At 35.2% G+C, this 12,339-nt stretch overlaps 1 protein-coding gene across 1 annotated transcript in view; it reads right to left on the bottom strand.

Annotated features, from left to right (window-relative positions):
• The window catches only part of LOC140160951 (COMM domain-containing protein 5-like), a 40,461-nt gene that overhangs the window by 11,801 nt on the left and 16,321 nt on the right, over positions 1-12,339 (bottom strand). The window contains exons 2-6 of the mRNA XM_072184299.1: positions 10,065-10,228; positions 9,111-9,139; positions 8,406-8,456; positions 4,651-4,746; positions 259-334 (exon numbers count right to left, since the gene is read on the bottom strand). Of these exons, the coding sequence (XP_072040400.1) occupies positions 259-334; positions 4,651-4,746; positions 8,406-8,456; positions 9,111-9,139; positions 10,065-10,228 (416 nt within the window). The remainder of the gene's footprint in view (positions 1-258; positions 335-4,650; positions 4,747-8,405; positions 8,457-9,110; positions 9,140-10,064; positions 10,229-12,339) is intronic.

Genomic DNA, 12,339 nt, shown 5'->3' on the forward strand with positions numbered 1-12,339 from the left:
CTACCCATGGTCTGGGACCCGCACTGTACCCGCACTCATGGCTCGGACCTGCCCTGCACTCATGACGGGTCCCAATACTACAAGTCTGGTTTACAGCTCATTTGGTTGCAAAGTTAGAACATTTTTACATGTTCATAGTCTAACTATGACTAACTATAACTCTAACCTATTTCTGGCTATATCTCAGTTTTGTATTTGCAGACTTTAGCCTACACAGACTAAATCTGGCCACATATACGAGTATAATAATATACTTACTTCAAAATTATGTACAGCACCATCACTAAGTGTTGTTTCCATAAGGATAGTAGGTTCAAGCACTCTATTTAAGGCACTGTAATGTAAAAACACAAAATAATCAAAATCAAGTCAAATGTACTAATATTTCAAAAAGTTACATTTTTCTTAGTAGTTTTGTCTTTTCAGCGTTAACCATCGGCAGTATCACGCACCTTGACGTCAAGCGTGTGCATTGGACCTTGTGCAAAATAATACGTGCTGGACGGCCGGATAGTAGGTTCAAGCACTCTATTTAAGGCACTGTAATGTAAAAACACAAAATAATCAAAATCAAGTCAAATGTACTAATATTTCAAAAAAGTTACATTTTTCTTAGTAGTTTTGTCTTTTCAGCGTTAACCATCGCGTATACGCACGCGACGTCAAGCATGTGCATTGGACCTTGTGCAAAATAATACGTGCTGGACGGCCGGATGGCCAGCAGTACGCTGAATTTGTAAAAGGAAATCTGGAAAACATTACATAACCTAACTTTGATATAAAATTTTGTTTTGGGATCCAATATTTTCACACACTTGGATTCATCAAAACATAATAATGGTTGCAAAAGGATTTGAACTGTTCATATGATACCATTATTATGTTCTCAGAATCTTCCTTCCTATACTTTGTACAGAGTTGAAGAGTCCAATATGATCAACACTTGGACTCAAAACTTGGACTGTGTTGCAGGGTAGCGCTAACCTGCGCCATGGGGTCATAGGCACATTCTTTTAGCTTTTGGTGCACAAAATTACCATTTAGAGGTTGCTAAAGGGTCATTTGAACCCTTTATTTCTCTTGTTTTGGTTCCATGGTATCACACAATTTCATATTTTTGACCCCTTGTTTTACAACCTAGCGCAACCCCTGCAAGTGTGTTGGATAGGCTCACTTTTTCCCAAAAAATTTTGTTTTCTACAATTTTTTGACCAAAACTCATTTTTGACTTGCTCATTTTTGACCAAAATCACATTTTTGACCAAAAATCACATTTTTGACAATCACATTTTTTACCAAAAGTCATATTTTTGACCAAGAAAAGATTCTGAGAACATAATAATGATAAAATTGGATGGTTTTTTCACCCAATACAAAATTTATTGGTCTCGCTATGAGTTTAAAATATTAGACTCGACTTTGTCTCGTCCAATATTTTAAAACTCATAGCTCGACTCAATAAATTTATATCAAATTTTAACCAAAGGCCTTACATTATTGTTGACTGACAAACGAGCACCCCATACATGTACACAGACACACAACTTGAGATGTCACGGGGTCTTTTTCTACAAACCTAAAAAAATCATTGTTCATCTGTATTTCACAAAATATCTCCATAAAGCACCTGTACTGTAATGATGTAACATATCCCTTGCATCACTGAACAGCTTATCATTATCTATTTAGTGTCAGTTCATAACACCCACACATATGATTCTAAAGTCCATGTCATACTTTAAGCAGTTGTAAGAGTAAAAAACCATTCTGCTCTTCTTAAATGCCCCAAGAAGTACTCCAGAAATTACCATAATGTGCCACAAACGTGGGATGCATTTCCGGCCTTTTGGTATGTTGAACCAATGACCCCATTTTCTAATGTGCCGCAAACATGGGAAGCATTTCCGGCCGTTTGGTATGTTGAACCAGGGACCCCATTTTCTAGGCCAATTTTGTTTTATGTGTGGGTAAATTTTTTTAAATTACTTTTTGAAAAATAGCCCAATTTTGCCTCACTGTAGCCAAAATTCTGTTTTTCCAAGAATATTTGGAAAAGTTTTTAAATTTGGTCAAATATTGTTAACTTTTGGCATATCAATGGGTCCCCAAATTTCTTGAAGAATTGGTATATTGATTGGTTCACTTTCAAATTATCAGTGGCACGCCCCTACCCAAACAAAACAAAACCCGCGACTGCTTAGTATGATCTGGACTTTAGTGTTACATAGTTACAGGTATGCACAGGTTATGTAACTCACCTTGAACATGGTTATGAAACTTGCAAAAATGATGTAGTGTACAATGTATAGCAGGGAATTTTTGTGAGGTTTTATTTTTGTGTCTTTTAGGATTTATTTCAGAACTGCAAATTTTGAAACCTGAAAATGTTTTGTTTGACCTTTAAAAAGCGTAGCAGCTATGTGTAACCGTGGATAAAAGAAATTTACTGCAAATTGTTCAGAACAGTAAAAATTGTGAAAAATGAATACCGCTAAAATATTCTGCTATATCATACAATAGTCGCTGTAAGTGTGAGAAAATATCAAGGATCAAAAATTTCACAGATTGTGCATTCTGTAGCCAGGTTTTTTTCTCCAAAAAGTGAACTTTTTTCCTAAGGTCATATGTCATAAATTGGTACATATAAGGTGGAAAAGTTACAAATATTTTTATTTTTTGTGTTGATCAGACATCAATCTAAATTGGAAGCACTAAACCTATTGCCTGAATTAAGGTGTCATTTTATTACGAATACTGTCTTCTTTTAAATTAAAAAAACAAAACAGTTCATTTGGATGACAAATAAAAAAGTTAAGACCTTTAATTGTTGAAGTAGTCAAGGGTAGACTCGCAGGGGGAGCAGTCGATGGGAGAGCAGCCGGTGGGAGAGCCGCCATAGATTTATACACAAATTGGTCAAATTAACTCTTGGGGGGTCTCAACATTCACATGTATTGCAATCAAGAACACATTTAACTAATGAAATATGATTTGTATCAAAACATCTCATTAATTAATTGTTTAACTCAAGTGCTAATTAGTGCTAATCACCCATAGAGTTTACACGCAAAGCAGGCATCTATAGAGTTCACACACAAATCAGTCAAAATGTTGCCTTCTTTTAAGTGTCATATCTGGAAAAGTATAACTCTTTGGTGTCTCAAAATTCAAGTATTGTAATCAATAAAACATTAAACTAATGAAATCTGTAAGCAAAGATCAAAATTAAATTATTAATTAGGTGCCAATTAGTTAAACCCGTATTTTCCATTATTTAATATACATGATTTTGGTCACCCTATATATTTTTACATGGGATGATTGGAAGACAGGGTTTTTTTTTAATGAAACCCCTATATCATACCTTCTTACTGCAATATTTGTTAAAATTAATAAAATACTTTCAGAGAAAAAAAATAACATGGATATGTTGAAAATAGGAAAAAATGTGATTTTTTATGTTACACCCTGTATAATTCATACACACCCTGTATAATTCAGTATTCTTATAGAGTCAGCTTTTCACATATGTTTACTTCATGTCAATCGGATGCTGGTCAAGCAGCATAGCATTGCCTGACTTACCGCTGAAGGAATACCGCTGAATGCTATGAAGTTCCAACTAAAGGATTAGGATTGTGCTATGTTTTGTAAAATGTTTTATGTTTTGTCTATGTGTAACATACTTAAGAATTGGGCAATTTTATATTTCAAAGTTTGTGTAATTACTATTTCTGTGTATTTTATTAGGCTAAAAAAAATAAATTAACTTGAGTGCTAATTAGTGCTAATCACCCAATTTGAATCACATTTTACATAGTATTTTGATAAATACCGGCGCCTGAAGATGTCAAGTCCAGAAAATTCAAGTAAGCCTATCGGCAAGTCCAAGTGGACCATGGCATGTAGTAGAATAATACATTTGTAAAGCACATATATTAACGTCAAAAATATTCTCTGTTCATTACGTGTCATGTTGTATTTTGCAGAAATTGCAACAAATTTTTTTTTTAAAGATAGATTGACTGATCGACCCAGGTGTTGGCACCTAAATGGCAAGTCAACTATTTTCTTTAAAGGAAGTCTCCGGCAATCACAACATTATTCCTTATATGTTAGAAAAATAATTATCAAGCACGGATCACATGGTTTTATTTAAAACAAACTCATAGTGACCATAAAAACGAACAAAAACATCCGTTTCTCAACACGCGATATTCAAAATTCCTGGGCGCCGAGTGCAATGACGTTCCAGTAATACAATGAAGGCTGACGACAATTGAACACAAATAACCATTATGTCATTGCACTAAAACAATTTCAGCGAGGGAATTTTGAATATCGCGTGTTGAGAGCCGACTGTTTTATTCGTTTTTATGGTCAATATGAGTTTGTTTTAAATAAAACAATGTGATTCGTGCTTGATAATTTTTTTCTAACATATATTTAAGCCTTATGTAAAGAGGGCCCCAGTTGAAAGTAGTGCTTGGTTCACTGATCTGGGCTAACCTCTATAAAGGAGTTGTAAATAATTTTGTTAAATGTTGGTAAAACAGGATGATAATTGTTTCAATAAAAAAAGTACTTTAATTTTCTGGAATTGGGTTTAGTATTCCACAACAGGTTTCCTGCCAATTGCAAGCAATTTACCTTGTTGATATAGCAACATCTAGTCTCCATTTTAGTCTCTGTAATGTTGGCAATCTACCACCTTGGTCTAGTATTGCATCTTCTATAATTTGTCTCCTGAATAAAAAAAGACATCAAATAAATAGAATCATTACATCAAATAAGAATACATTTTAAAATGCACTGTTTTGGCCTTGGTGTTTTGGTATTCAAATAACCTTTAAACCAAAATAATTAAATTTGGAAAACGGTCCTTCATAAAAGGTACCTATACCAATGAGGTATATAAGGATTGATCGCCCTACTCACCCGACCAACAAGTTGTCTGCTCAAGGGTGCTTGTTGCCGGTGTTTTATAAATCAAACCCGGAATTGCCTGCTATGAAATAAAACACGTTCCAAAAGCAGCAAAAAATCTCACCAAATTAGCCGACTTATTGGTTTAATTGTACTTATTTGTTTTTCATGTCTGCGCCTAGATTGATGGCGCATTACAAATGCTTATTATTGGCCAACACAGGGCCAAGATTACGTCTTGGTTTGCAAGAATCAACATCCATCATAGTCACTGCACTTACTGTATGATACAATGAGAGCAGTTGATTCTCGCAACCCAATCAAAATTTAGGCCCTGCAACAGATCTACTATTTTGTGTATAGATAGACAAAGTTTAACAAATCATGTATTTGAACACATTAAGTTTCCCAGTGTTTCCTCATTTTATGTAATTATTGCAAGCACATCCTCTGAATCTAGTACATATAGGTTTCGTCTGTGTTGCCCGATCTCTCTACCACTTTTCGGCTTCATTCGTTATTGTGGTAGCGCTGTATGGCAACTGGCAAATGAGATAGATTTAGGAGTGTGCTTGCCTTTATTATTCAACAATTCTGGTTTGATAAAACAAAGGTACACAGTAAAGTTGAATGTTGCTAAACATGTAATTTATTTAAGTTTATTAATCTATACATGCTACAGTAAATTCAGTAATACCATTTTAGTATAAGTATTTGATGCAGGGGTAGCACTAGGTTTTAAATCCAGGGGTTCTCAGAACCCTGAACCCCCTGAAAGTGTTAAAAATATGCGCTCAAATCCTAAAATGAGGGGTTCTCTAGTCAAGTATTGAATGCCCGTTTCAATATATCAGTATCAGATTTTGTGATTTTGGTTATGTGTAAATAGTTTATGGCCTGGCAAAACGCGATCTCCCTTTCACGCCATGATTCTCGCTATTAAGGCAATGTCATGTAAGGGACCGATCGTTATATACGGCAGGGGTAATGGGCGCTTTGGAAAAAATATCGACAAAAAATTTCGCGTTCCCCCCTCCTGGTTCAACGAAAAATTTTGTGTTCCCCCTCCCCCCCCCCGGCCCAAGACCCAAAAAAAATTCGGATTCCCCCCCCTCAAAGCGCCCATTACCCCCTGTCGTAAATAACGATCACTCCCTAACCAACTATCTGGCTTTTAAAGAAAGTTCCCACGCAGTGTACTTGCTATAAAAGTGTTGCTTTTTATGCCATAAAAGTTCGCGAATTCCATAAAATGCAGTTCAACTTTGGCAAAGTGCAGAATTCAACAGCATTGCAAGTCACATGTGACGAGTGAAAAAGCCATGATTTACTCAATAAAAATGACATTTCATTGCTAATGAGTTCAAGTTTAGGCCAAATATCATGATATTTATTGAATTACTGGAGTATTTTGACTATAAAACATAATTCAAGGGCAAATTTTTGTCACCTTTTCCTTCTACGGCCTCTCGTATTTCACCGCTGGCATATCTCTACACACCACCCTTGAAGCATTCCTTACCGATCCCTAGAATTAGAAATTACCAACTCACGTGCGTTGTCGTCATTCAGTACTGCAATAAAACTCATCAGTGATTCTATACAATATCACAATCTGTGTTAAATTACGCTGGAGGTGTGTATTTTATTTTTATTTTTAAATTATGTTACAATGCTACGGCGACTTCACATCAACATTTATGTTATTGCATTTTATGTTACATAATTTCTGGACAGGTCGTAAATATTGGAGATCGAAGCTTTTATTTTTCTTTCACATGTTTTCATTTTTCTGCGCGCATGAAAACCCCGAACTGGTATGCAAAATGAATAGATGCGCTCAAACTTAAAAAAATGCGCTGTGGCGCAAGAACGCATAACTTAGCGCGACCCTGATTTGATGCTGATATTTGTTAAGTCCCTTTATTTTGTAGCGGGTACCGGTTGCTCAGTGTGTGATTTTCAATGAAATGGCAATGCATCAGCTTGAGCTCAGCGATCTATGTTTATCTATGTCATTGGCCTATACTTACATTAAGCTAATGAAAGTTGATTCCAAGTCTCCCCGTCACCCGCTCAATAGCCAAAAATCTGCCTGGTGGTGATTTTTTCACAATTTTGGTTTGTTGCGAATTTGTGATGTTATGTTTAAAATATTTTCTGAGAGTTTCAGACCAGATAAACTGGCATCTTGTATTTTTTGAGACATTTTTCAAGGTAATTTCTAATCTCAACATTGTCAACAATATTTTTAAAGGCTGATATCTCAATTTCCAATTTTATAATACCATAACTTACGAACTCAATATCTTCACTTCGGAATGTCCGATTTCATTGGGGAAAACGGCATTGTGGAGCAAAATATCTCTATATGCAAGATATAAACTCCTCAACAAAAGTTTGGAAAGTTTTTTCAAGCAGCTGTATCTCAAATTATTTGTGACATATTCATATCATGTTGCATATCAATGGATAGCTTCAATACTCCTCTTTACAATGACACCCCATTTGAAACAATAACATTTTAGTGGGGTCTCAAACAGAATTTGCCAAATTGGGCATTATTCTGTGCAGCAAGCTGCAATCCCATATCTTCACAATCTGGGACCTAATGCAATCCTCCAACTGAAGATGACAACGCTCGCCCCACAGAGCCATGGTAGTCAACGACTACCTACAGAATATGGGAGTAGAGCCAAAATGGCCTGCCATCAGGCTAGACCTGTTGAATCCTTGTTGAAGAATGGAATGGAACGTGTAACCAGGTCGGTGAGCAGCATGAGGAGAAGTGCATGACTGTTGTGGCTGTCTGTGGTTTTTCCACCCGCTATTGAGGTTAGTGGCTAGCGTTGTGTGAGCACAGAATAATGGTCAATTTGGCAAATTCTGTTTGAGACCCCACTACATTCACAAGGCGTGTACTCAGCCGTGAAAAATGTTATTGTTTCAAATGGGATGTCATTGTAAAGGGGAGTATTGTAGCTATCCATTGATATGCAACACGATATGAATATGTTACAAATAATTTGAGATACAGATGCTTGAAAAAACTTTCCAAACTTTTGTTGAGGAGTTTATATGTAAAAACCTCAAAATTGATAACCTGCCCAAAAGTACCTCCTTTTGACATGACACATCACATATCTTGTCTCATGTAACTTGCGTAAGGTGCTTTACCTCACTTGCCTCTCTCTAACCAGGGGTGAAATGGAGAGCTCTTAGGAATATTGTTCATTGAGCACCGCCCAAAGGTATGAACATGCCTTGGGCATTGCATGGCAGCTGACATACTTAGAACGCCAGTGGAAAAAATGTTAAGCGCTTGTAAAAGGCGCTGTATAAATGCCAACATTCATGTATTTATTTATTAAACACATGTTGCAAAACAATTTTTTAGATATATTTTGACAAAATGACCTTTGTATTATCATTTGAACTTTGTATATGTCATTTAAACCGTGATTTACAATCACACTTACCTAGATCCAAATACAGCACTAGCTAAATCAGGAATGAAGTCTGCAGGAATTCTGAAAATAAAATAGAGTAAAACTTTGCATTATCATGCAGGCATAGCATGTGCAGAATCCATGCCACAATTGAATACCTAAGTGGAAGAAGGGGACAACTCTACCATTTTAAAAATTGAGTTAGACTCAGCATTTTATTGCAAGCAGACAGTTCTTCCTTGTGTGTGTGAAAGAAGAGGCTCAAATGCACTCTCTAAGTCTTCCAAGCACACTTAATCATGGTTTTGACGAAAGAAAGGCTCAACTCCATGGAGTTGGGCCTGTCTTCCACAAATATTGGGAATACTATGGTGATGGAGATGGGCCATTCTTCCACTTCTAGGTATTCAATGTTTGATAGTTTAGGCGCCTCACGACTCTTTCAATTTCTACATTTTTACATTCTTTATTCACAGCAGTTTAATTTTACAATTGCAGCCCAAGACTACCAAATGATATTTGTAACATTAAAATCATAAAAAACTGGATGCTGAAAACTATGGAATAAACAAAGTATTACAAACAGGTGAATTGTAGTAGGACTAATAATAATCTATCTGAAAATTACTACATTTTTGACATAAAATTAATCACATATTTACATAAAAAATATCATGTTCTTTCATTCACATATTTGTAGTTTGACTTTACAAACAATATAACAAGTACACTTACTTAAGATCTTTCAAATCGGCTTTAAAAATCTGAAAAGAAGAAAATATACGTGAAAAATATAAGTGAAAATACTTGTCTTGTTAAATTAGCGGTTTGACTCTTATCTATAGACCAAAATATTCACAGACAACATTATAGATGCTGAAAGCCGATATTATGTGGCTTGCAAAATATGAATCAAAACATTGTCATAGTTTCAGAGTACTACAAGTGTACCAACTTGTATGATTAATTATGTATATAACTGCACTGGCATGCACTTCGCATATTACTCCCAGTCATGGGCTTTGTGGGTTGATGCATTTATCCGGGATGAAAGCCTGAAAAACAGTGTGAAAATGACCAGGATGGCCCAAAAACAGGCTGAAAATTGCATAAATGTGGGCTACAAAAAAGCCTGAATTCAGGCAAATGCTTGAAAACTTACATCCTTGATTTATATTTGCTCATATTTTTCCAGCATTTTTAGTGGCAAGTTTGATATATGAAAATGTGCATAGGCCAATGACTGCATATTACTTGTTGCTTGAGAAATTGTACAAAATAATGCACTTGTACTGAGATGTTGATGCATCTAATGTACTACCAGTAGCATATACAGCCCTTTCTAAATAGGCATGCCCCCACTCCCAGTATCAAAAAAAAAGACACGAGAAAAAGAGAAGAGAAACGCCCAAATTAACTGCATTAGCATTTAAAAAAGTTGAAGTGCACAAATTTAAACCATATTTGACCATTTAAGCTTCAATATGTTATATTACCACGTTTCATGATCCTTTCTTAGCTCACCAAGAAATTCACGCTCCCCGGTTGCCGAAGTTCTGTATACGCACCTCACTACCACTGTGAGACTAGTAGATAAAATGCATCAAAATCTCAGTAAATGTGCTTCACAATTTCACTCTCAACAAGTAGTACACAGTTATTAACCTCATTAACCTTGAACCTCCTTACCTCAGGTTTGAGTGAGTTTTGTGATAATCTCAACGCACACTTGAGAAGTGTACATATGCCCGAGTAAACAGTTCCAGCTGCTTCTGAAGACAAGCTACTAGATGATGCTAGCTTTGAAAATATTTCTTCAGTAATGTCTTCTCCTTCAATACCTGAAACAGCAACTTTTTATTCAAAACCAACATTTCTACTGTTAATCATTTTGAAGCATTTCTTTTAGAAATATATATACCATAATGTAATTTGAAAAATCTCCTGTTTTAATTTTCAATACTGATGTTGATAATTTAAAAAAAACAATTACAAATAAATTGATAATGATAAAGGCAAGAAAGTTTAGTATGTTGCCTCTTTTCTAAGTACCGATGTGTGTACCTATATAATACCTGTTGCGTGTCTTGTATTCCCTAAATGCCTATTGTACGAGGGGGTATCAAAATGTTTTTGAAATCGCCCAGAAGTGAAAGAGCTATATCAATGAAATTTTGTCAGTGCAATCACTGGTTCTTATGTACACTATGGTGCAAAAATGGTCTCATAAGTATGTTTACTTTTTTTACAGGCGCTAGACGTCAGTACCTGCCTATGCAAAATGGAGAAAATTAAGGCATGTAGCATGATTAAGTTCCATTTTAAGGGTTACAGTGCCTAGAAAATCTGTGATGAAATAAAAATTCCTTTTCCAAAAAGCAACAGTGACATATCACAATCACCACCGAAGGTACCTTTCATTTTATCATCGATTTTCTAGGCATTGCAACCCTTCAAAAGGGCTATTTCACGTTAACGCGGCTGTGTACTCTAGATATTGTTTCTTTCGCAAAATTGAGTTTTTTTTATATGTTTGTACTTTGTTATGTTTTTTTATAAATACAAGGAATGAAAATCCAGATTTCTAAACTCCAACTGCAATATTTTAAGGATTTTATTTCACTCTTCCACTCGTGTTTGAAATTGAAAAGGAAAGAAAACCTTTGTTGTACCAGCAGGGTACGCTTGCTAGCATAACAACGCATCGCGTTGCGTATCGTTAATTTGTTAACGCACAAATACGCTGACGCTTATCTGCATGCTTGTGGCGCATCTTATGGAAAAGCACTGATTTCACAAAAACCTAGTGGTCAAATGGCTCCGTTTAGCTGATAAAATGTGGGTTTTTCAAGTTCTTTCCCCGATTTAAATATCAAGTTATGAATGGATTTCCCTCAAACTTCTCAAGGGGCCGTGGATTAACCCGATGTTCATGTAATGTAAGGTAGAAAAACGAAAACTGCCGCATTCTCCTGTGAGATTCTATGAAAGTGCAAAATGTGACCACTTTAAACTTCAACGGCCATTATTTCAATGTTCATTTTCTCGGTAAAATGACGATTTAGGTACTACGATAACTCAATAAATACAGCACCTATAGGTACGCAAATATGATCATCGTAAAAAGCATGATCGACTCAAGAAACAGTTTTCTCATTTTTTTATATTTTCGTCGATTTCCGATTTTAGGCATCATTTTGTGCAAATAGGCGTTTTTCACTTTTAAAAAGTTCATTTTGATGCCTTATATGGTCAATATCTCAAAAAAATAAGGCCAATATCAAAAAACTACAAAAAAACGTTTTTGGAATGGAGCCTCAAGATTGAGCTAAAAACAAAATAAAATATTTTGGAAAGAGTGTTTTTTTGTTATGATGTACCAAACAAATATTGCCAAAAACTCACTTTTTGTGATTTTCTTCATAATTGTTGTTTTTACCCCAAATCTGTATTTATATTAAGATTTATTGATGTCTTGCCTTCATAAAAATGTATACTTTTATATGTCTTCTTGTGAATAATTACAAAGTTATTGCACTTTTACTACATGCATGTCTGAGAGAACACAGCTGCCTTAAGTGTGCACTTTTCAAAATGGTGCTTCAGCATTTCTGGTTACCTGAATTTGGAACATTATATAATGTGGGTGATTTCATTAGATGGGTGTTATGGAGGAGAAGCTACAGGAGCATTTTCATTAAATTCTGACAATTTTTTATATCAGATTTTTGCATTTACATGCATTTTTAACACATTTCTGGAGTCCCACTTCATATTTGGAATGTCTTGTGAATGATTTCTTAGGAATATAAATAAGCCTCCTTTGTAGCTATTGCTTTGGTAACAAAGTATGAAGCATACACAATACAATGCAAGTTATTTGGCACAAATTGGTCCAGTATTGCGAAAATTATAACCATTTTTGTAAATTTATGTAGATTCTGTATTAAACGAAAAAAGCGAT

This window comes from Amphiura filiformis, chromosome 9, assembly GCF_039555335.1.
Source record: "Amphiura filiformis chromosome 9, Afil_fr2py, whole genome shotgun sequence".
In the NCBI taxonomy this organism is placed as follows: Eukaryota; Metazoa; Echinodermata; class Ophiuroidea; order Amphilepidida; family Amphiuridae; genus Amphiura; species Amphiura filiformis.